The sequence below is a fragment of the Chiloscyllium plagiosum genome, chromosome 24 (assembly GCF_004010195.1).
Source record: "Chiloscyllium plagiosum isolate BGI_BamShark_2017 chromosome 24, ASM401019v2, whole genome shotgun sequence".
In the NCBI taxonomy this organism is placed as follows: domain Eukaryota; kingdom Metazoa; phylum Chordata; class Chondrichthyes; order Orectolobiformes; family Hemiscylliidae; genus Chiloscyllium; species Chiloscyllium plagiosum.
This window is the reverse complement of record NC_057733.1, coordinates 23,909,527-23,936,158: the sequence shown is the minus strand read 5'-3', so window position 1 is coordinate 23,936,158 and position 26,632 is coordinate 23,909,527. Positions and strand designations below refer to the sequence as shown.

Here is a 26,632-nt window from a genome sequence, read left to right as displayed (position 1 = left end):
CTGAGATAGAAATAGAAAGGTCGTGGAAGGGGAGGGAGGAATCTGAGACTGTCCAGGTGAATTTGAGGTCGGGGTGGAAGGTGTTGGTGAAGTGGATGAACTGTTCAACCTCCTCGTGGGAGCACGAGGCGGCGCTGATACAGTCATCGATGTAGCGGAGGAAAAGGTGGGGGGTGGTGCCAGTGTAGTTGCGGAAGATGGATTGTTCCACATATCGTACGAAGAGGCAGGCATAGCTGGGGCCCATGTGGGTGCCCATGGCGGGCCCATGTGGGTGGAGGAAGTGGGAGGATTGGAAAGAGAAGTTGTTCAGGGTGAGGACCAGTTCAGTCAGTCGAAGGAGGGTGTCAGTGGAAGGGTACTGGTCGGTACGGCGGGAAAGAAAGAAGCGGAGGGCTTTGAGTCCTTCGTGATGGGGGATTGTTAACCTGGGTCAATCAGGAAGCCCTGATTGACAGATATAAACAGGGTGTTGGGAAAAAAATAAGCACTACCGCAGTTAGGCGGTAGTGTGGGGGTTAAAATAAAAAAAATCAGGGGATTGGTAGGTGGTAGTGTGGGAAGAAAAAAAATAAACAGGACTGTCACTGCTTGTCACAAAAAAAATAAATAGAAGTGTCCCCCTTCACTGTTTTGATCACACTGCACTGCCCTTTGATGTGAAGGGCAGTGCTTGTCACTGGCCACTTGGGTGTTTGCCTATCTTGAGAGTTGGATCAGTGTGAGTGTGTGCACATGTGCAAGGAGAAAAAAAAGAAAAATAAACAGGGTGTTTTGATCACACAGCACTGCCCTTTGATGTGAAGGGCAGTGCTTGCCACTGGCCACTTGGGTGTTTCCTATCTTCCTGGTGGTGGAAATTGAATAAAGATTTGTGCACCTTGTGTCTCTCACTGTGTCTCACACCTACACACACACACCATGGGTGCTCGGGAAAAATAAGCACTACCGCAGTTAGGCGGTAGTGTGGGGGTTTAACGAAAGAAAGAAGAAGAGAGAAAAAAAATTAACAGACGCCTCCTCCTCCAACTCTATTTTGATTTAGTCCCTACCCTCCCCTTCACTGTTTTAATCACACAGCACTGCCCTTTGATGTGAAGGGCAGTGTTTGTCACTGGCCACTCGGGTGTTTTCCTATCTTCCTGGTGGTGGAAATTGAATAAAGATTCGTGCACAGAAAAAAAATAAACAGGGTGTTACACAGCACTGCCCTGTAATGTGAAGGGCACTACTTGTCACTGGCCACTTGGGTGTTTCCTTTCTTCCTGGTGGTGGAAACTGAATAAAGATTCGTGCACCTTGTATCTTTCACTGTGTCTCACACCTGCACACACACAACATGGGTGCTGGGGAAAAAAATAAGCACTACCGCAGAAAAAAAGAAAGAAAAAAATTTTTTAAAAATAAAAAAAATAAAAAAAACAAGAATGTTAGAGGTTCTGGTCACTCTGAGAGCTGGCTCTGAGGGAGCTGGATCAGTGACAAGGACTCCCATATGTAAATAAAAGGTGACTGGGTGATAGGGCACCAGCTTCTGTAGAGTAAAAAAAACAGGGTGTTCAAGTGAGATTTGAGGTTTGTCCTCATTTCCCTAAAACCTGCTTGAATGTTAGGGTTTGGGGCCTGGCTTTGCCGCTCCTCCCTAATGTAAAATTGCTGTTTCTTTGTATATAGCTGTTAATGTTAACTGTTTTGTAAACGGTATTGTTTAATATATTAAAAAAAAACACGGGATTTATGTTGGCTGGGCCACAGTCAGTATATTACTGCTACTGTTGGTTTCTGGTATTGGAGGAGGATAATTTCTTTCTCTTTCCCCTTGGCCAGAGAAAAAAACAATTAAACGAGGGATTCAGAATCTTCTCAGTTCAGGGACTGACTTCGAGCTGGCTGGCCACAGTCAGTGGACTGTGCCAATGTAAATAAAGGATATATTGGTGACGGGATACTGGATATTTCAAAAATACTGCCTAAGCCTTTCCACCATTCTACCTCACACTCTCTTCTTTTAAAATGCTCCTTAACACCCATTTCATCAGAGAATCCCTATATTGTGGAAACAGGCCATTGGGCCCAACAAGTCCACACCAACCCTCCAAAGAGTAACCCACCCAGACCCATTTCTCTACATTTACTCCTAACTAATACACTGAAATTACACATCCCTGAACACTATGGGGAATTTAGTATGGCCAATTCACCTCACTTGCATATCTTTGGACTGTGGGAAGAAATCAGAGCACCCAGAGGAAACCCACACAGACATGGGGAGAATGTGTAAACTCCACACAGACAGTCGCCCAAGGCTGGAATTGAACCCTGGTCCCTGGTAGTAGTAGGCAGCAGTGCTAACCACTGAGCCACTATGCCACAAGCTTTTGCTAATTTCACTTTGTTTCGCCTTATGTGGCTCAGTGTTATTTTGTGTTTGATAACACTCCTGTAGTGTTTTGATATTTTGATGCTTTAAAGTGTTACAAATATCTAACTTCATGATTGAACGCAAAGATAAAAATGAAAAGAACACTTTAGATTGGGAATTGAATTTATAAATATGAGATAAAACATCTGGTTGTAGAAGATGATGAACTTATTGAATTGCACTAAGAAGGTCTGTGTTTATTTTAATGAAATCAGAATTAGAAATGGAGAAACCTTATATTCATAGGTGAGACCCTCTTTAAGGTTCTTGCTGGAAATATGATGTCTTATGTTTTCTCAATAAGGGACTTAAATCATTACTGTAAGTCCATAACAAATAGGAACAGGAGCAGACCATTTGGCCCCTCGGGTCTGCTCTGACATCCATTCCGATCAAAGCCAATCCTACATTCCTCAAGTCCACTTGCCTGTCTTTTCCCTATAACCCTTGATACCCATACTGATTAAGAAGTTGTCTATTTCAGCCTGGAATATACACAAGGACTCTGCCTCCACAGCTTTCTCTAGCAAGGAGTTCCAAAGATTCTCAACCCTCTAAGACAAGAAATTCCTCCTCATCTCAGTCTTAAATTTCTATCCCTTTGCTCTCAGACCATGCTGTCTGGTCTTGGACTCTCCCATGAGGGGGAGTATCCTCTCAGCATCCACCCTTTCAGGGGCCATTAAGAATCCTATATGTTTCAATGACATCACCTCTTATTCTTCTAAACTCTAGTGAGTAGAGTCACAACCTGTTTAGCCTTTGTTCATAAAATAATTCCTCTATACTGTGGATCACCCTCGTGAACCATGTCTGATCTGCTTCCAATTAAATAATATATTTTCTTAAATAAGGGAACCAAAACTGTTCGGAGTACTCCAGATGTGGAATTTTGACAGTTGTAGTAAGACTTCCCTGTTTGTATACTCCAACCTCCTTGAAATAAAGGCCAATATCCTATTAGCCTTCCTGATTGTCACTGCATCTGTGTGCTGGACTTTGTGTTTTGTGCACAAGTACCCCCAAGTCCCTTTGTGTATCGTCTTCTGCAGTTTTTCTCCATTTAAATAATAATCTGTTCATGTGTTCTTACTTCCAAAGTGAACAACTTTGCATTTTCCCATGTTATGGAAATCAGGGATAGTTGATTTGAATCTTTATCTGAGACATCCCAGAATGTCAGGTTGCTATGGGGATGGAATACAGGAAGGGTATTCTTTGGCTTTGTGTTTTTATCTCGATGTTTTCTCAGGCAATTCAACTCAATGCAACCTGAAAGCTGTCTTAAGGCAAGCTGGAAGAGCTGGAAGAGAGTCTGCCCAGAGCAGGAAAGCATCTGTAAACCATTTGCAGAAGAATATCAATAGCTTTGGAGTCTTATTGAAATTTTCAGATTTTATGTGTCTTTGCAAAATTTACTATTAATTTAGTAGTAGTTGTGTCTGTTCTGATGAGTGCAGGTCAAAAAGCCTCACTTGCACACCTCTTTCAACACAATTAAGTTCTTTACTACCAAACAACTATTTAAATGCACGTTTTAATGGATGGAACAAAACAAGGCACTTTTTGCAATTAATACTTTACATGAGGCCTTTTTAAAATTTTGTTAGTTAGATTGAGAGTAAGCAAAACTAATGGAGGAAAGTGTGAGACCCAAAACAAATGTAGGTCCAGCCAAATGCAGTATACGCGTTACACTCATTATCGTGCACAAGTTGAATAATTAGAATACAATAAAATATCCCTCAGAATATAGTTTATTGTCATGTGTACTCCAGTACATGAGTACAATGAGAAGTTTTTACAATGGTTGCCTATAATCACGCCATCTTCGGTACAAATACCTCAGTACAAAGCTTGGATACAAAACAGAAATAAAAAGAAAAGTGCTTAGTGTGGTATTATGGAGACTAATATCTTTAGATTTTCCACTGCTTGACGAGTTAACACTTATGCATAAATCGAAAGTATAAAGAATGTTGTTTAAATTCTAGCTGGGAGTATTCACAAAGGGATATACTGGATTATTATTCTACTAATTCCAAAAGCCTGTTAGACACACATTTTTGCTTCAGCTTCTCCCGGAGTGCATGAAAAACCACAGAGTGGGGACATCTGTAATGTGCTGGTGTTGCTCACTCTAGATTCTGTGATACCAGCAGCAACACTGATGAGTTTTATGAATTTGCTCAGTTCAGTGGCCAGGAATAACCATATTGGATTCTCATTGACTGGTGGCCTCTGTGATTGGGACCAGCACATTGGAAACAGCATTACAAAAGCATTGAATAACTTCACTTTTAGATCAGAGTGTAGGACTGTTGATGTTGTCATGCAATTTCAATTGCTTGATCACGATACATTTTTATTTGAAATAATTCTTGAAAAGTAAAATACAGTAAACAAAATCTGCCAACATATTGTCTGAAACAAAAGTAGCAACATGCTGTCCCTGAATTTTTAAAACATGTTTGCGCTTTCGCAAATGAACAATTCCACATGATTTTGAGTCAAGTTTCTCTTGCGCTCTCTATCTGGTATGTTTCTCATTTTTACAATTACTGTTCAGTAGTCACAAAGGTCAACATGAACAATGTCTTGTCTTCTAAATATAGTGTTTCCCAATGGAGACCGTACTCATTCTGAATAAATAAACTCGCACAAACAATATGAACGACTTAAAAAATAAAAATCCATCATTGTGCAAGTGCTGCAGTTCTTGGATTTCATAACCTACGTGTGCACCATTGATTTGTCCTTGGCAAGTGGCCAGTACAGTTTTAATGAAGATGATGGAAATGTAGTGTCATAGAGTCATGCAGCACAGGAGGAGAGCACTTGATCTAAATCAACTCTTTGGAAGAACCACCTAATTAGCCTGGCTTGTTCCTTTTTTTTACCCTTCCAATACTTATCCAGTTTTCTTTTGAATGTTACTAATTAATCTGCTTCTACCATCCCCTTTGGTAGTGTATTCCAACTCACAGCCACTCAGTGTTCCAAAAAAAAAGTTTCCGCTGGATCCTGTGCCAATCACCTAAACTCTTGTCATTGCCAACAGTTTCTCCTTATTTACTTGGCCGGAATTCTTCATGATCTTCAACACCTCCATTAAAATTGCTCCGAGTCATCATCTCTGCTGTAAGGGGAAAAACATTAGCTTTTCCAGTCTGATTCATAGAAATGTAGAGGCTAGGAACAGGAGGAGGCCTTTCACTCCTAGCCTGATCTGCTATTTAGTATGAACATGGTTAATCGTTCAACTCTGCACCCTATTCCCAATTTCTCTCCATACTTTTGAACAATTTAACTCTCAAAACTATATCTAACTCTCTCTTGAAAACATTCAATAATTTGGCCTCACCCTCTCCTGTAGCAAAGAATTCCAGGCTCTCCAGTCTCTTGGTGAAGACATTTCTTGTCATCTCATTGCTAAACGGTCTAACACATATCCTACCGACTGTGACCCTGGTTCTGGACTCCCCAGTCATCATGAGAATTCTTCCTGCGTTCACCCTGTCTTTTCTATTATATATCCCCCTCCCCCGCATTCTTCTAAACTCTTTGAATATTATCCTAACCAATCCAGTTTCTCTTCGTACGTCCATCCTGTCATCCTATAAATCAGTCTGGTAAATCTTTGTTGCATTCCTCCCATAGCCAGAACATTCTTCCTCAGGGAGTCCAAAACTGCACACAGTACACAGATGTGGTGTCAACAAGTCCCCATCCAATTGCAACAAGCCAAGCCTGCTCCTATATTTGAATCCTTTTGCTGTGATTTGCCTTCTCTGCCACCTTCTGCCCCTGAGTACTTGATGACTGTGTCAAAATTAAGTTAGCTTAACATCTGTTATTGGAAAATGTTACAATCTATTACACAGGATGCAGTAGCAGAACATTTAGAAATACAGAATATGACCAAACAAAGTCAGCATGGCTTCATGAAGGGAAGATTATGCCTGTCAAATTTATTAAATTCTTTTGAGGAGGAAACATGCAGGATAGATAATGGGGAAGCAGTGGATGTACTATGTTTGGATTTTCAGAAGTCTTTGATTAGGTTCCACACATTAAGCTACTTATCCAGAGCCCATGGAATTTATTCCTGATGAAGGGCTTTTGCCCGAAACGTCGATTTCGAAGCTCCTTGGATGCTGCCTGAACTGCTGTGCTCTTCCAGCACCACTCATCCAGAATCTGGTTTCCAGCATCTGCAGTCATTGTTTTTACCATACTGACACTGGAGGCAACCATTGAATGTTGGCTAGATTGAATATTTAGTGTGGAGGGATGGTCTTATGAAGAAAGCTTGAGCAGGCTGGGCTTGGTCTCATTGGAGTTCAGAAGGCATTATTAAAGCAGAAAATTCTTAATGGGAGCTTGTCATGGTAGATGTTGAGGGGTTGTTTCCCCTTTTGGGAGGGTGTAATCCGCATAAGAGATCACCTCTTTAAAACACAGACAAGGTGAACACTTTTTCTCTGAGGGTAGTCAGCCTATAGAATCTTTTCACAAAGGGCTGTAGAGGCTGGGTCATTAAGTATATTCAAGGCTAAGATGGACAGATTTTTAGTCAGCAAGGGAATGGAGGGTTATAAGGTAATGGCAAGAAAGTGGAGTTGAGGACTCTTGGATCAGCCATGACTGAATGGCAGAGCAAAATCCATTAGCCGAATGGCCAATTTTAGCCCTTGTGCCTCATGGTCAAATGTTCTTGTTATCTTTGAAGATATGTCTGCAGACACCAATGTTTGTCTGTTCCTGCACTCCCTTTTAAAATTGAATCGTTCAGTTCATGTCAGCACTATTTTTTTGCCACAATGTGTCCCTTGTCACCTTGCTGTATTAAACTTTCACTAATTGTGTCTACCATTTCAGCTGTCTATATTTTCCTAAAATCAGTTATCTGTCTGTTATTACTCTCCTCATTGTTTCTGGCATTTCCACGTTTTGTATCACCTACGAGCAAATATGTCCCATTCACACAAATGGAGATCTTTTATGCCCATCAAGCAGAACAATGGTCTTTTTAATACTGATCCCTGTTGCCCCTCTTGAGGCTCAAAAGTAGTTTTTCACCAGTGTTCGTTGTTTACTCTCCCATAGCCAAGCTTATATTTCAGTCATAACTATTTAATCAATGGACTTAAATTTGCAGACAAGTCTATTAGAATCAGAATCAGAATCCCTACAGTGTGGAAGCAGGCCATTCAGCCCATCAAGTCCACACCAGCCCTCGGAACAGTATCCCACACAGACCCAGTCCCCTACTCTATCCATGTAACCCTGAATTTCTCTTGGCTAATCCATCTAGCCTACACATCCCTGAACACTACAGGGCAAGTTAGCATGGGCAATGCACCCAACCTGCACAACTTTAGACTGTGGGAGGAAACTGGAGCACCCCGGAGGAAACCCACACAGACACGGGGAGAATGTTCAAGTTCCACACAGACAGTCGCTTGAAGCTGGAATCAAACCCAGGTCCCTGGCGCCATGAGGCAGCATTGCCAACCACTGAGCCATCATGTTGCCCTCAGCAGGTAGTGCTTTGTCAAAAAAGCCTGATGAAACCCACAGACTGGTTAAATCCATGAATGGTGATTGGAGTGAAATCTACACAATATGGCACATTGCTGAGGAATGTCCCCTCCATAATATTGGTGGTGGATTGATCACCTTAAACCCAGCCAGTGAGGTCATTGCTTGGTTCTGGGATTTGCATTTGCTAAAAAAAAATGTCAAATGCTTTATGAAAGTTCATATACACATCAAACATGTGACCTTTTCAATTACTTGATCAAAGAATTGCAATAATTCATTTAGATGTCTTTAAAAGAGAATCTTTTATGGGGATAATGATAAGATTCCCAGTCCATAATAGCAATTTTAAAGAGAGAATAAGAGGAGATGCAGGAACTACACTAGTGCATCTGTCCCATTTTTGCATTGTGTTGCTTTGATGTAGCTATTTATTTTAACCCTGAAAATGTCTTATCAAAAATAAGTCATCTTTTCATTTATATATCACACTGAAAAGAAAGTGTACCTGATTGTCTTATCTACACTCGGCCAGGATTGAGCTCACTGCTCTCCATTCATGCATTAGAAATGGGTCTGGGTATTTTAGTGATTATAAGAAGGTCAGCTAGATGAACCTCACAGAAATGAGTTCCTTGATTGGGACTGTTAATCTGGTCCAATCAGGGAGCCCTGGCTGATAGATATAAACAGGAGTGTCAGAGGTTCTGTTCACTCTGAGAGCTGGCTCTGAGGAAGCCAGACCGGTGTCAAGTACGATGCACGTGTAAACAAAGGGTAACTTGATGGGCTACCAACCTCTCTAGAGTTATTTCATGCATATTGGAAGCTTCATTAATGATGAGGCTCTTTGAGGTTCCCAGGCCTTTTTAAAATTATTCTGTTTTTAATATATTTCTGATATAGCTCTTTTATTTCATAACAATATCTGCACTTCAAAAGGAAAAATCATTGAACATAAAGTGCTTTGGGACACCTTCAGGCAGTGATAAGTTGTTGTATAAATGCAAGTTCATTCACTCTTAGGGGCATCTGAGATATTGCCATTTCTTGAAGATTTATTTTTCATTCTCTGTAAATCTATATTTATGTGAGACCAATTGAAGCAAAATATTGGCCATGAATTCACTGAAAATTGATAGCATTTGAAGTCCTTTCAAGATTGCAAAATAGAAGTTTAAAGAGGAACTATGACATACATATTCATAGAAACTCCATGAGTAATACGTTTCTGTTAGTTTGCAAGCTAATCTCAAACTAGAAATGAAGATTAGTTTTGAAAGTCTTCCCAACTGGAGTGTTTGAGGGTTGATTTGATGCAGTGTGGAAAATATTCACCTATGAGAATGCCATAATCCACCATGATCTTGTCAGCTCTGGCAATTAACCTGCACCAGTCAGATGTCAACAGCAACCATTTTAGATCTGGGCCATCTGTTTGGAGCCAATTATACCATAAACCTTTTTCCTGCTATTTTACTACTCTGTGGGAGGTTTGCATGGGCAGGATGCCTGGGGAATCACCTCCTGCAGCATTTACACTGGCTCACTGCTGACATCATGCATCTGGGTGGCGAACGATTCTTTCCCTTCTAGATCAACGTTTCTGCCTCAACATTTAATTTTGTAACAGGTTTTGGTACATCACATACAACACTTTGAAAAGGCTACTTATTGTATATAGGAGCAGGATCCCATTAATGTTGCAAGTATTTTTCTCTCCTACATTTGGCAGTATACAGCTCCATTTGCAGAGTTCATCTGTACGAGGACTAGCCCTGGGAATCTACTTTGCTAGAAACCAGAGTATGGCCCTCATTGTGCAGATGTACTTTTTCTGAGAATTTACTTTCTATTTGCCCACCTTTCTTTTTGTTCTTTTATTCCTTGGACTTCCAGTCCTAATGTTTTAGCCCTCCAATCCCCATTCTCCTTCCAACCATTTATAATGAGATATTGGGAATGGTGAGACATCTCTGGTCAGTTGAAAGTCACCAGGAAGACAAGGTCCTGAAGTATATTGGACTTATAGAGTAACAAATGGTTTCAGAACAAAAAGAGGCCATTTGGCCAACCATGTTTGGGATGGCTCAGCCACAGGACCTTGGCTCGCCTCCCAGTTTGCCACCTGTAACCTTTTATTTTCTGGTGAGTATTCACAGTTTCCTTTTAGAAGCTTGACTCCATCTCAAAATCCACTCAACGCCCTAACCACTCTCGCTGTAAAATTTACGAGAAAATATTTGGTGTGTCTGTTGGCCAAGTGCAACAGCAGCTCAATTGTTTGATTTCAAGGGAATTATGTTCTGCTGGACAATGTGTGATCACAATTAGTGGTATCTCAACTATTGTTTATTTCAAGCCAAATCAGAAAGGTCTTACGCTGTAAGGCAAAGACCAATATTGGATATTCTCTTGATGAGTCAAATCCCTCAATGATCTTTTAACATGAATGAATATATTTTTAACACTTGTCATTAATGATGTTCATTTCTTTTCTCAGCCTTCCAATGTCGGGGGTGAAACTTCTGCAGGAAGCCAGCAAAGCTCACAGCAAGTTGGAATTCACAGTTTTGTTCAAGAACTTTTTCAAGCACAATACAGGTATCTATGATGAGTATGATTCAAAGGTAGCACTAACTTGAACTTCAGCCCTACAGGAGAAGTGAAAAGAATCATTTTGAGGATTTCTATATTAAACTCCCACCACAAATAATAAGTTACTTGTCACTGGGAGTTTGGAAAGTGACATGGCATTTTTTCTGTCTGCTAAGCTACTGCATTGCTGTAATTGATTGGAGTCCAATACCCTTAATACTTAAAGGTCTGATCTACTATGTGGAGCTACAGAACGCTGTATAATGGGGACAGCTCTAGCCAGTTACAGAGGTTTCCCAGGATCTTGTATCTGAGGAACAGTGTTTAGTTTGGTTTGAAGTTACTGCTCTTGCGGTTTAATTATGGAGTTGCTGTGGTGCACTCTCCATTCATGATGTTACTGGTGTGCCTAATTGGGGATGTTTCCAGACATGTCTTAGTGTGACTGTGATTTTATTCAATAGGTTGGGCTGGTGCTTTGAACATTGCTTCTCTTTTTAGTGCCAATTCAGCTTAGCAGCTACTTGCTGAGGGACAATGCATGTTCAGATTGTTTAGAGAAAGGGACCAGGAAACTGTGCTTTCTTGAATGTCAGCTAAATTGTTAATGCGAGTAGCAAAGAAAGTTCCTCAGTCAGCAGAACAAAATAAGGAGATGAAAATGTGCTCTTTGAGTTTATTCAGGATATGAACAAGATGCTTTACCATACAAAGTAATCAGGAATATACCAGTAAATGCAGAAATTTCCCAATCATCTCCCGTCCCTTGCAGCCCAGATCACAATGTACAGCTTACGATACCCATTTCATTCTTTTATTTCAGATCGTTGTGGGTTAACACGAATTTATAAATGTGACACAACTATTTTGAGATCAAGTTTTAAAAGTAAAGTAGTTTACCCCATCGTTGTTCCTGTTAATCTTGTTGCTAAATCAGAGGTAATTGGAAACCTGTAGATCAACATTATTTTTGGGAGCAGCTTTTAAAGGGAGGAAGAAGTGAGGCAACATTATTACTTAATAGATGTGCTGGCTTTGTCTTGGCTGACTGATGCTCCCTGTTAAGCATGCCTTCAGAAAGTTAGGATAATTAAATCCGCCAGCAAAATGGAAGGTTTTCTGTGAGAGGAAATGGTGGATTTATGTGACAGAAACATTAAACTTGCTTTATGCTTTAATACATTTATTGGAGCAAAATGGATGTAGAAAATGAGGCTTGGTATTATATTAATGATGGTGTCTGATTACACTCCTGTAATGTGCCGTGGGGTGTTTTAATATTACATATAAATGGAAGTTGTTGTTTAATCAATGCCTGAATGATTTCATACATTTGAGGAGTTTCCTGTGAGCTAAAATTTTCAAAAGCCCATTGTGAAAAATTCTCACTTCCCTGTCCCTCTCCTTGAGTTGTTTTATGTGAGAAGCTGAAACCCTGGCTGCGCGAGAAAGATCTTTCCTTTCAATGTGTGTTTCCTTCGAGTTTTAATAACATGATCCTGGTTATTAGACTGCCTGAGGTTAAACTTCAAGGCATAGGAATCATTTCCTCAGCAAGTACTCCTTGTGTCGTGATGTGCAAAGAGAGAAAATGGACAATGAGTTGGAGAACCCAGAAGAGTCATTGCATTGTTCTATTTCCTGATATCGAGAGGGGGCTGTTCCAATAAAGGCTACCATTTGAAAGTAAAGGATGTACAATCCACCTGCAACATTTCTCCTCCAGTTGTTTTCTCTGCCTTCATTGTACTCAAGTGATCTGAGGGTCTTTGTGCCAGCAATTGCATAATCTACCTCATAAAACTGAGCTCATAGTGGACAAAGTATTACTTCAACACAATGACAAATTCAATAATTGAATGCTTTAGTTCCTTTGAAAATTTGTCTATGTTCTGAAAGCATGGTTCATTTCAAATTAGACTCCTGAATTTATTTAGAATGATATAAAACTAATCCTTTCAATATTAAAGAACTAAAGATTTTTACCTATATGTAATACTCTAATTGACCATTGGAATCATCCTAACAGCTAATAGGGTGCACAAATGATTCATTATCTTTATTTGAGAGGTAGGTGTGTAATTAAACTATGAAACTGGTGGCTTTACAAAAAATACCACAGCTCATGGTTGAATGTCATGTAGTTGTATTTATGGTTCAGTCACAAACTAAACTCACAAAAGAAAGTTTAGTCTGATCCCGATCATTCTAAGTACTCTTGGCGAATAGTGCCAATTACTACCAAGCAATCCCTCTGATATCGAGTCATAGAGTCATGGAGATGTACAGGACAGAAACAGACCCTTCAGTCCAACTCATCCACGCTGACCAGGTATTCAATCCTAATCGAGTCCCACTTGCCAGCACCTGGCTCATATCCCTCCAAACCCTTCCTATTCATATCTCCACATTAAACACTGATGCAAAATACTCGTTTAGTATCTCCCTCATCTCCTAGGGCTCCACACAATGGCCGCCTTGCTGATCTTTGAGAGGCCCTATACTCTCCCTAGTTACCCTTTTGTCCTTAATGTATTTGTAAAAACCCTTTGAATTCTCCTTAACCTGTTTGCCAAAGCTATCTCATGTCCCCTTTTTGCCCTCCTGATTTCCTTTTTACATATACTCCTACAGCCTTTATATTCTAAGGATTCACTCAATCTATCTTGTCTCTACCTGACATATGCTTCCATCTTTTTCTTAACCAAACCCTCATTTTCTCCAGTCATCCAGCATTCTCTATACCTACCAGCTTTCCTTTGACCTTAACAGGAATATACTGTCTCTGGACTCTTGTTATCTCATTTCTGAAGGCTTCCCATTTCCCAGCCGTTCCTTCACCTGTGAACATGTGCTCCTGATCAGCTTTTGAATGTTCTTGCCTAATACCGTCAAAATTAGCCATCCTCCAATTTAGAACTTCAACGTTTAGATCTGGTCTATCCTTTTCCATGACTACATTAAAACTAATAGAATTATGATTGCTGGCCCCAAAGTGCTCCCCCACTGACACCTCAGTCACCTGCCCTGCCTTATTTCCCAAGAGTAGATCAAGGTTTGTACCTTCCTAGTAGGTACATCCACATACCGAATCTGAAATTTTTCTTGTACACACTTAACAACTATGGCAGTCCCAGTCTATGTTTGGAAAGTTAAAATCTCCTACCATAACCACCCTATTATTCTTACAGATAACTGAGATCGCTCCACAAATTTGTTTCTCAATTTCCCACTGACTCTTAGGGGATCTATAATACAATCCCAATAAGGTAATCATCCCTTTATTTCTCAGTTCCACCCAAATAACTTCCCTGGATGTATTTCCGGGAATATCCTCCCTAAATACAGTTGTAATGCTATCCCTTATCAAAAATACCACTCTCCTCCTCTTTTGCCTCCTTTTCTATCCTTCCTGTAGCATTTGTATCCTGGAACATTAAGCTGCCAGTCCTGCCCATCCCTGAGCCTCGTTTCTGTAATTGCTATGATATCCCAGTCCCATGTTCCTAACCACGCCCTGAGTTCATCTACCTTCCCTGTTAGGCCTTTTGCATTGAAATAAATGCAGTTTAATTTATCCGTCCTACCTTGTTCTCTGTTTTGTCCCTGCCTGTCCTGACTGTCTGACCTGCTTCTTTTCCCAACTGTACCAGTCTCAGATTGATCTCTTTCCTCACTATCTCCCTGGGTCCCATTTCCCCACCTTAGTAGTTTAAATCCTCCAGAGCAGCTCGAGCAAATGTCCCTGCCAGTATATTAGTCCCCTTCCAATTCAGGTGCAATACATCCTTCTTGTATAGGTCATGTTTACCCCAGAAGAGATTCCAGTGATTTAAAAATGTGAATCCTTCTCCCATACACCAGCTCCTCAGACACGCAATCATCTGCTCTATCCTCCAATTCCTACTCTCACTAGCTCATAGCACCAGGAGTAATCAAGATATTATTAGTATCGAGGACCTCCTTTTTACATTCCTGCCTAACTTTCTATATTCACCATTCAGAATCTCATCCTTTTCCTTCCTATATCTGAAGCATTAACTATTCCAATTACTGTCCTATCCGTCTACTCTCATTCATCAGCAAACTGGTGGAAGGGGTCACGAGGGGTATAGATAGAATGAATATCAAAGTCTTTTTTTTACAGTGGGGAGTCCAAAACTAGAGGGCATAGGTTTAAGAAGAGAGGGGGAAGATTCTATAAAGACGTTAGAGTCTTTTTCACGCAGAGTGTTGTGCACGTATGAAATGAGCTGCCTGAGAAACTGGTCGAGACAGGTACAATTATAACATTTAAAAGGCATCTGGATGGGTATATGAATAGGAAGGGTTTAGAGGGATATGGGCCAAAGGTTGGTAAATGGGACAATATACAACGTTCACAATATTTGTGACTCCTCAGATACTGAAGCAGTTGATGCCTATGAGCAGTAAACGCCTTGCCAATATCCAGGCTTGGAATGATAACCAGAAATTAGCATTGCATCTCATAGATGCCACGCAATGACCATCTCCATCAAATGAGAACCTAACCATCCCCCCCACCCCCTTGATAATTAATGGTGACAGCTTAAAAGACCTGACTGAGCAGTTCATTTTTTGATTGGGCTGTAATCTGCTTCAAAGCAGCCGTTACACAAAGGGACATGAATAAACTCTTCCCTACATTTGACACGTTGATGACTGGTTTGCTTTGATGTGAAGAGAAATCAAGATAAACAAAAGAATATGTTTTGTGTCCAGTAGATGCAAGCATTCTGATTGAACTTTACAGGCACAAAAATGGTGCCTGGAATCTTCATTCTATCTACAACACTTTTCTTTCAGTCCTCCAGAGGGATTAATATACTCTGATTATATGTGGTCTTTAACTTTGTACACCCCAGTCCAACACCGACATCTCCAAATCCTGATTATATGTACAAGACTTTGGGATGTGATGAGCTAAATTTCACATTTTCAATTTAATTATTTCAATTTGCACAACTTAACGTTCCAGGTAATCAGCTAATTGTTAAATGTAATAAAGGAGATTTTTGTTTAAAAACTATGCAGCATTCAAAATTCATTATCCCAAAGATACTAGTTTTGAACAGATCACTCCACCAAGTTGTCTTACCACTATATCCCTTAATCCTTAATCTGCCAAAGTAAAAGTGTGTCAGCTACTTTTATCTTTAGTGGTTAGTCCCAGGAAATTTTTGCTACACTTTAGTAGTTTTGGGATGACGTTCCAGCAAGCTGTTTGATGTTTAGGAAGCCTTCCTGCATTTTATAGCAGCTGGTGTGACGTTATTGACAAGCTATTCTGCACACACTGAAACAGCTCCAAGATTTTTGGAAGTAGCCTGAAAAGGACCATCAGGATCCCGAAAGAAAAAAATTAAAGAAAACATTTAGTTGTGTAGGGCAAATGAAGTAGATGAATTCAGAGATCTAATGATGAATAGACAGAGACCTGATAACCAGGGTGAACCACACAAACTCTTGCAGACCCCTATAGACCTTTCTTTCATTTCTTTCATGGGATGTTGGCATTGCTGGCAAGGGTAGCATTTGTTGCCTGTCCTTATTGGCCCTGGTGAAAGAGGTAGCAAGCTGCCTCTGGAACTGTGCAATCCATGGGGAATAGGAACACAAGGGTGCTGTTTGGAAAGTGATTGCAGGATTCTGACCCAGTAAAAGAACGGCAATGTATTTGTTTGTCCGGGTTGTGCATGGCTTGTAGGGGAACTTGTAGGTGGTGATAATCTCATACATTCGCTTTCTTTATCTTTCTCGATGGCTAAGGCTGCTGGGTTTGAAGGGCGCAGTCAAAAGAGCATTGGTGAGTTTTGCAATGCATCTTAACTACACTGCTACCACTATGCACCAAGAGTAGACGGCTGCTGATCAAACAGACTGCTTTCTCCTGGGTACTGTTGAGCATCTTGAGTGTTGCAATAGCTGCTTTCATTGAGGTAAACAGAGAAGACAAAACACTGTTGAGAACGGGGAGAGTCTATAAGCCAAACGAAGAAGCCACTGCTGCAAAACTGCATAAAGGCAACTAAAAAGGAAGGCATGTCTCCAAATCGTGACAATTGCACAACACCTTTATGACACTTTTTTTCTAAAGGCAGTGGATGAGTAACAAGCTACAGTCATTGTGGTGTTACTACTTAGTGATTTATTGTCCTCATCTGCTTTTTCTCACCTGTTTTGGTGTCCTTGACACTTTGTTACCCATGCTTCTCACTCTCCTGAGCTGGGAGGTTAAGGAAGGGTGGGTGGTTAGGACAAGGGAAGACAGAAATACTAAAACGCTGTGTGGACAATTAACCAATTGTTTGTGGTCTATGGAAACCATTCTCTTTGAAGATTGTTTAATTGATGTAATCAATGATAGAAATGAATTGCAAGTTGGGACTGGGAATGAGATAGCGAAGGAGTGTTGTTTCTTCTCGCAGGCAAACTTGCCAACATTAACCTGATGAAGTGCAAGCTTGTTTGTTTAAGATAACCTTCTTTTCGGTTTGATTCTTTCTGTAAGGTTAATTGAATATTAGATTAGATTAGATTTTTTAGATTACATTACAATGTGGAAACAGGCCCTTCGGCCCAACAAGTCCGCACCGACCCGCCGAAGCGCAACCCACCCATACCCCTACATTTGCCCCTTACCTAACACTACGGGCAATTTAGCAAGGCCAATTCACCTGACTGCACATCTTTGGATTGTGGGAGGAAACCGGAGCACCCGGAGGAAACCCAAGCAGACACGGGGAGAACGTGCAAACTCCACACAGTCAGTCACCTGAGGCGGGAATTGAACCCGGGTCTCTGGCGCTGCGAGGCAGCAGTGCTAACCACTATGCCACCGTGCCACCCATATTAAAGGTTATGACTTTGTTTATGCACTCAGTTTATGTAAGCCCCCATGAGGATGACCGGTTTACTGTGCCTGGCTAATCTGAAAGTCTGTCATCCTCAAAAGTGCACCTATTATGGGATACTGCAACATCAATGGAAATAAGTCTTTGCAGTGGTTTCTTAATGAATCTGCTGGTTTACTTATGCTTACTACGAATCTCAACAGAATGAGAAATGAATTTAAAACTTAAAGTGAGTTAATTATCACCAAACCAAGTCAAACCCCTCCCCCTCATGTGGGGCCTTGGGACATTTTATTGCTACAAGGGTACTGTGAAATTGATAGGCCTGTCAATACACGATACAGTCATAGTGATGTACAGCAATGGAAACAGACCCTTTGGTCCAACCCGTCCAGGCCAAACAGATATCCCAACCCAATCTAGTCCCATTTGCCAGCACTTGGTCCATATCCCTCCAAACCCTTCCCATTCAAATACCCATCCACTTGCCTTTTAAATGTTGCAAATGTACCAGCCTCCACCACATCCTCTGGCAGCTCATTCCATACACGCGCCACCCTCTGCGTGAAAAAGTTGCCCCTTAGCTCCCTTTAATATCTTTCCCCTCTCACCCTAAATCTATGCCCTCTAGTTTTGGACTCTCCACCCCAGGGAAAAGACTTTGTTTATTTATCCTCTCCATGCCCCTCATGATTTTATAAACCTCTATAATGTCATCCCTTAGCCTTCGACACTCCAAGGAAAACAGCCCTAAGCCTATTCAGCCTCTCCCTATAGCTCAAATCCTCCAACCCTGGCAACATCCTTGTAAATCTTTTCTGAACCTTTGCAAGTTTCACAACAGACCAGAATTGCACACAATATTCCAACAGTGGCCTAACCAATGTCCTGTGCAGCCTCAACATGACCTTCCAACTCCTATACTCAGTGCTCTGACCAATAAAGGAAAGCATACCAAATGCCTTCTTCACTATCCTATCTATCTGCAACTCCACTTTCAAGGAGCTATGAACCTTTGCTCCAAGGTCTTTGTTCAGCAACACTCCCTAGGACCTTACCATTAAGTGTATAAGTCCTGCTAAGATTTGCTTTCCCAAAATGCAGCACCACACATTTATCTGAATTAAACTCCATCTGCCACTCCTCAGCCCATTGGCCCATCTGATCAAGATCCTGTTGAACTCTGAAGTAACCTTCTTCGCTGTCCACGACATGTCTAATTTTGGTATCATCAGCAAACTTACTAACTGTACCTCCTATGTTCATTCCCAAATCATTTCTACAAATGATGAAAAAGAGTGGACCCAGCACCGATCATTGTGGCACTCCACTGATCACAGGGCTCCAATGGCATTTATTGCAGATATAATCCTCAGTAACCCGTAAACTCTCTTGATACTCCCACATCCGACAAGAAGAGCATATCACTCTACTAAAGGCCATTTTGCTCCTTCCAATCTACAGACCCAGAATATAACACCGTCTTATTGATCTACAAAACACTGCTCCATGCTAGCTTAATACTTATGTTTATATCTTTAAAATTTAATCAAGAGACCGATGTCAATAAAAACATATAATCAAGGAAGAGCCCACTCTACTTACTAATGTAAATTTATAGCAAGGCTATATTTAAAACTATTGACTTACCGGATTCTGTGCTGTGACCTTTCCCAAACAGGTTCCTCCAAGATCAGTTGTGAATTTTGCTGTTTGTGAATTATTCATAGACGCACTCTGATGTCCAGCGATACCTGAATCCAAACAGCAAAGACAGTAACTGCGCAGATTCATAGCTATGTCAGTTAGTAGTGTGGGTTTCTTTCTCTCTCTCTCCCTTACAGACCATGTGCTCGCTGCCTTTATCTGTCTTTCTCCCTTGTAAAAGTGCTATTTTTTCAATTTTTTTTCTCCAAAGTTCCAAAATGATGCAACAGCATATAAAACAGTAATTTCTGCTCCTGGAATTCAAGAAATCACCTCCAACACCTAAACTATCTCAAAAAAGGAGCAGCTATTACAGCTACAAATGTTTCCCATACTCCATCTTGGATTAACCAGAATCCTGTCTATTTTTAAGTTCCCTCTATCCAGTTTAATAGACACATGTAAATGTTTTTAATTGGCTTGTATAGTCTCTTTTTTTAAATAAGTTTTGTCTTTTCCTCTCCTCTAGTGGGAACTGCTTGCTCATTCTTCTTTTGGCCCCATGAAAATAAAATAGAATCATTGCAGCTGTTTTCTACATGCTCACAATGATCCTTTGTAAGGGCTCCTAGTGGTGCTCCTAACCCTTTACAAATTGATGGTGTGTGTAGAGCATACTGTGTCTACATGTAGTTCAAAATCACAGTCTGACTCTTATCCACATCCTCACATCATGATTTGCATATTGCTAATCCATGCTCCGGCCATTCATATCTGGGCTTCTTTCCAAGGTGACAAACCTTGCATGGCCAATGGAAACTGGCTGCTAGATGATAGTGAAACCATATTCCAGTCACTGCCATTAACCAGTCACTGCCATTTACCAGTCACCCAGTTGTTCTGTTCCTGATGGCTATTAAACAACCCTGCTGTGAAGTGTCTATGTATGTTTTCTGTATTATTTTTATGTTTGTATGTTTATATGTACAGACACAGAAGGAAATACATGCATACACAAATGTACATGCACAAGATGTACACACAGAAAAGCATGCCCAGACACATTGCACATGCATACTCAAGGATACACGCGTGTTATTCGTTATGAAAATTAGTTTCTGGGTGAAAAATTCTTCAGCTTGCCCTAGATGAATTATTAGTAACTATATCATACATTATAATCCTTTGTTCTGGTCTCACTTGCAAGTGAAACATAGATTCTGCATTGAACTTTTTCATAATCTTCAAAACCTTCATCAGATCACTCCTCAGCTTTCACTTCCCTTGAGGATAAATGTCAAGCTTGTTCAATCTTTCCTGCTTGATATTATCTGCATGGTCAGAATTGGGTTCAGCTATGATCCTGTCCTCAATGATTAGCTATCCTCTTTACATTCATTGTCTAATTCACGCATGAATTATCACCATGTCAGGAAATGTGGGAGACCAGTTGTCTGAGAGACCATAAGTCAAGGTGAATCTGTTGGTTACTTATAACTTTACGGTTTGGGCTAGGATGTTTGTGTAAAGAAGCAGACTTGACACTTTTTTTAGATTAGGTTGCCTATAGTTTGGAAACAGATTCTTCAGCCTAACTAGTCCACACCGACCCTCCAAAGAGTAACCCACCCAGACCCATTTTCCCCTCTGACTAATGCACATAACACTATGGGCAATTTGGCATGGCCAATTCACCTAACCTACTGAACTTTGGATTGTGGGAGGAAACCCATGCAGACACGGGGAGAATGTGCAAACTCCACACAGACAGTCGCCTAAGGACTGGAATCGAACCTGGGTCCCTGGTGCTGTGAGGCAACATTGCTAACCGCTGAGCCACTGTGCCACCCTACTGGAGGTTTGGAAATGGAAACTGAGTTTTGATCGTGCTTCGTTTTGTCCACTTGGACCCTATAAAATGATGTTCTAATGACTTCATTGGAGGGTAATGGGAAAGCAATGCCAAACCTGATGGTATGGAACTAAATTAATGCTGGATATGTCATTATTAACCTAAATGCTTCAGTGGTCCTGTCATTTCAGGAATGTGGGTTAATTTAAATCATCTGAAATCATGGGCTCTGTAAATCCTCAAAGAATTTGGATTCCTTTGGTATTAGCTGCAGCATTTGTTAATATTAATGAATGTCAAAGAATAGAAAAATTCTGTGCTCATAACAGCATTTGTATTTTTAAAAATAAGTCTTGGCTTCTGATTAATATCTCCTAAGATCCCCTGTCTTTGATTTTTGGAGGGCAAACTGGTTGCTGCAGCCAAAGTAGAGCAGACAGCTTTGAAACCAAGAAATCAGATGTGGCTGTCGTCATCAGTTCTCTGCCCATCCTGCCCACTCTTCATCTTCTGGTTGACTGTTTATATTTGGCCTGGGTTGCTGTTCCAGATCAGATACTATTTCCCAAAGTATGGATTGGTCAGTTGCCAATCTTACCTCATTGTCAGAAAGTGATGGGTTCAAGCCTCACATTTGAGCTGAAGCATAAAATCTAGGTACCATTGGTCTCTTGGGTGGATATAAAACATACCAATACACTTTGCCAAAGGAGAGCAGGGGAGTTATCTCTAGTCTCCTGGCCAATATTTAAACCCCTTGTAATTAACATCACAAAAACATCTTTTAAAAATTATGACATTGTGGGAGCTGCTTGTGCATAAATTGCTCACCAACAGTGATCAAGCTTCAAAATTACCTAATTAGCACCGGTCATTTTGATACGTTTGGAGGGCATGAAAACCTTTACATTAATACGAGTCTTTCTTTTATACCTGAGAGTATATATTCAGTTAGCTCATATTAAGTTGTTGATGAGGGTCAGCTTATTCTCTGTTGATAATACTCAGTTTTGAAGGAAATGAACTGCATTTTTATGAGTTAGTTATGTCTCTTTTAACTCAAGGCAATGCAGTTTGAAGAGGGGTACCTAACCAATTATCCTTCTCAGCATGCTTCCAATTACTTCCTTTCCACAGCTCACTGGTGTATGCATGGTAAGAGAATTGGGGATGGATAGTTATGGAGTCACGTTATCTGGCATTATCCTGAGTGCCCAGTTTTTGCTGGTCCAAGGTAAAGGTGTAAGGAGCAAAGTCATATCCTGCACTCTGACCTTCTGGTTCAGAGGTGGGCTATTTGCCTCTAATTTTTCCTACCACTTTGCAGACTTCTAAGATCCATATGCAGCAGAAATATTGCCATGTTAGTGGCTAAGGGTGGTGTTCTTCATTCTTGCTCCTCCATGCCTTAGGTAACTTTTAAAAACTGCACGCACAGTAGTTTTTTTCTCCTAGTAGTGCATATCACCTTGATATTGGTGCATATACAATAATCAAACGAACTGTGAATGTGAACTGTACTGCTCGCAAACAAAGCCTTTCACTGTACTTAGGTGCACATGACAATAAATCAGTCAATCATAATGCAAAAGTGACCCAAGTGGCCTGTTTGTAATGAAACAAAAGCTCAACTCAAAATCTATTGAAAAGAGGTAAAAGTTTAGACACAAAGAGCGATGTTTGGTAATGATGATCAGACACTGGTACTGCAAAGACAGGCAGAAGATGAGAACTGTTTTGGGATTATCACCAAGTACTGCATAGTGCTGGTGAGTACAGAATCCCTGTTCAAAGAAACAAGGTTTGTGGAATGTTAAAGACCAAAGTGCCACCAGAGGATACTTTGCTGCTGGAAGTCTATCTGAGTGTACTCAGAAGAATGAATGAAGGGTACTTTGATTGAAAAGATACTGGCAGATTCACCCAGTGGGGTATGATGAACAGGAATGTTTTAGAGCCTGGAAGAATATGTCACATTGTGTATTGTACAAGCATATCATTGGAATTTTGGTTGTGTGAAGTTAATGGGAAATAATTTTTCTATAGTCTAATATTAATTACTGTCTATATGATGTTTAATTAATGTCGATTTTAGTAAAAATCTAATAGCATGAAATCTTGTCATGCAGTCCTTTGAGTCAGCAAATGAAAAATTCACAGATTTTTAAAAAGTTTGGTCTTAACAGGGGTCAAGAGAGACAAGAGAATTTGCAATGTTTAGATTATTTGTGGTTTGTATCTTTGATTTTTGATAGGGAAAAGCATCATTGGGACTTTTAAAAATCTGAAATGGAAATTCTAAGGATCAGTACTCTTGTGTCATTTGAAAGAGGAAGAAATTAATGAAGAAAGCATGTCTACTTGCGTGTTTCCAGATATAGTCAAACCTACATGAAAACCTCAGCAGTGATGGCCTTTTCTAGCCTTCGCTTCATGGGAACCCAGTGACAGAGTTGTCCTGTTTCTTCAGTCTGACATTGAGGCAACCTGCATTCATGATTGATGGAAGCAGGATCACTTTGATTCCAAACCTAATGCCGCTCATTTCATGCTAGAAAACACGCAACAACATAAAGTTTTGCAGAACCCAGTACTTTATTGATAGCAACCATAAGATAGATCATGCAACTACTCAGTTTCTATAGCCTTCAGGCCACAAAAGGTTTCTACTCCAATCCTGAATGGTAACACGTGGATGATGTTAATCAATGTTCCCTTCCCAGTCACCTTGCTGCCAAGGACCTAATGGAACACTTTTAAAAATCAGTCTCAATACAGCCACACTGAAACACAAAGATGGAGAGTAATGTGTCGAATGTGAGATTATTCACTCTGTAACTAAGAATGGAGATGCAGAAAAATTTTAAAAGGCATGAGTCTTCAAAATCTTAATGTTCATCGAGACATCATGGCTTCTTCCAAGGAACACAAAATATTAGCATACTTGCAGTTTCAACTATCAATTAGAGAGGCAAAAGTGGCATTTTGAATTTTATTGCAAGTGATTTGCAGTGCAAGAATTAGAGAGTCTTGCTACCATATGGTCAGACCATACCTGGAGTACTTTGTGTGGTTTTGGGTTCCAAATGGAAAGGAAGCATCTACTTGCTTTGGGCATGGTAGGGAGAAGGTTCACTAGATTGATTCTTGGGCTAAGATCATTGTCCATGATCCGACACCAAGTACACTGTCTGTCCATATTCCCTTGAGTTTGGAAGAATACAAAGTGATCCTATTGAAGCAGACAAGATTCCAAGGGAGCTCGAGGTTGATTCCCCTGACTGGAGAACTTGGAACATTGGGGTGTGGTGGAAGCAATTTCAAGATGATAAGCACATTATTTTGTTCAATGATTTGGGAAAAAAAATGTTGAGTTCCTGGAATGGTGGGGAAGGAAAGTTTAATGTACAAAATCAGATGACAATTTAACAAAGTTAGTTAATAGATGATGTGGAGGAGCCGGTGTTGGACTGGGGCGGGCAAAGTTTAAAAATCACACAACACCAGGTCATCAACCAACAGGTTTATTTGGAAGTACTACCTCTAGAAGCTACCTGATGAAGGAGCAGCGCTCCGAATGCTAGTGCTTCCAAATAAACCAATTGGACTATAACCCGGTGTTGTGTGATTTTTAAGTTAATATATGAAGTAAGTTGCAACAAGAGGTGGAATTATTTTGAAAATTTGCTGTCACCTTCCAAGATTCTTTAGTCACTTATTTTTGGAAAGGGCTTGGGCAATTTTTTACAAAATTTTTACCTAAAAGGGTTTTCGTGCTAAGTGTAAACTGATAAATAATTTTATGATGCAAGACAGGCAATTCTATTTAGAGACCAAATAATAGCAGTCCTTTAGTCATGTTCAATTATTCAGGAAGTTACTTTGCACTAAGTGTTAAAAAACTTCTTGTGAATCTTTTGTGGTGGCACTGAATATTTTGTAAATAAATACACAGGCACAAATGTTGATCAAACCCAAAAGTGACCACAAAGAGAATGATATTCCATGCAGTAGGACAAGATACAGAGAGAGACATTATTTCAATTTGAGTTCACAGACTAATAGTCATTTTTGTTCTTGTGATGGTAAGTGGGCAGATGCTTTTAAGCAGGTCTCATCATATCAGTCCTGTGTTATCAATACTGTAAAATTCAGAGGTTTACAAATTGGAGTCGTATTTAGTGTTAGTTTGGTCCACTTTTGGAAAGTCTGCTTGTGTGAACAATATCTTATCCAGTATTTCAGGAAAATTCATTGTTACACTCTCAGCTCTCAATACCACTCTAATACATACATAACATGGCAGTCTACTTAGAATCATAACAATCTGGGTGACACGGTGGCACAGTGGTTAGCACTGCTGCCTCACAATGCCAGAGACCTGGGTTCAATTCCTGCCTCAGGCAACTGTCTGTTTACACATTCTCCCCATGTCTGCATGGGTTTGCTCCGGTTTCCTCCCACAGTCCAAAGATGTGCGGGTTAGGTGAATTTGGCCATGCTAAATTGCCTGTAGTGTTAGGTGAAGGGATAAATGTAGGGGAATGGGTCTGGGTAGGTTGCTCTTCGGAGGGTCGATGTGGACTAGTTGGGCCGAAGGGCCTGTTCCCTCACTGTAAATAATCTAATCTACTTTAAAAGATGTACAATATGGAAACAGACCCTTTGGCCCAACTCATCCATGCTAACCAGATATCCTAAATTAATATAGTCCCAATTCCTACCATTTGGCCCACATCACTCTAAACCCTTTATATTAATATATATCCAGATGCCTTTTAAAAGTTGTAATTGTACCATCCTTCACCAATTCCTCTGGCAGTTCATTCCACACACGCACCACTCTCTGTGTGAAAAAGTTGCCCCTGAAGTCCCTTTTAAATCTTTCCCCTCTCACCTTAAACCCATGCTGCCTAGATTTGGACTCCCCTCACTTCTGAGAGAAACAGAAAAATAAACTGTTTGAGGAACACTAATAAAAGTATGACTGATTAGATTCCTAATATTTGTTATAATCTTTTTCAGATGCTTGTTTCAGCAGCTGAGACTCCCCCTGGACTGGGTGCTGAGTTGTTTATAGATGGGGTGCATACCATTGACAGAAATTTGCCCAAATTGTACGGTTTGCTGATTTAGAATTTCAAACTGGACTGATACATTCTCCTGACATGTTCCCAACACTGTAGTCAAACAAATGCTTTTAAAATAAATTGCCTTGGGATTTGGGTGCATGAGGTTGGGCATAGGCCTTTTTGATCTTAGCTCACTTAATATGAGAAGAGTTGTACTTGATGACTCTTATCTCCTAACTTCCTAAAATTACATTTTTGATAATTGAAGATTTGATATAAACTACCTATCAGGAGCAAAATGAGTGATGTATTCATTAAGTTGTTGACCAGAACATTGCGAAGTTCAGTAAAATGCTAGAAATGTGATCTTAACACATTTATCATGTCAGCCTGATTGCAATTTACTGGGATGAGCTCATTTGCTTTTCATGTCTAAGCTGATTAGGAAGGAAGGGTGGGTGATTGGTTCAGTAGGATTCCTTTTGAAAGAAAAATGTCAGATTATTACCTGACCCTCATTGTAGTCATCAAATTGCATGTTTTGAAGCCATGTATTTATGTAATGTTATTATCAGACCATCAGCTACAAAGAAAAATCGCCACTCCCTCCTTTTTAAAGAAC

At 40.3% G+C, this 26,632-nt stretch overlaps 1 protein-coding gene across 1 annotated transcript in view; it reads left to right on the top strand.

Annotated features, from left to right (window-relative positions):
- The window catches only part of usp43a (ubiquitin specific peptidase 43a), a 426,449-nt gene that overhangs the window by 92,500 nt on the left and 307,317 nt on the right, over positions 1-26,632 (top strand). Inside the window, exon 3 of the mRNA XM_043714590.1 lies at positions 10,470-10,570. Within this exon, the coding sequence (XP_043570525.1) occupies positions 10,470-10,570 (101 nt within the window). The remainder of the gene's footprint in view (positions 1-10,469; positions 10,571-26,632) is intronic.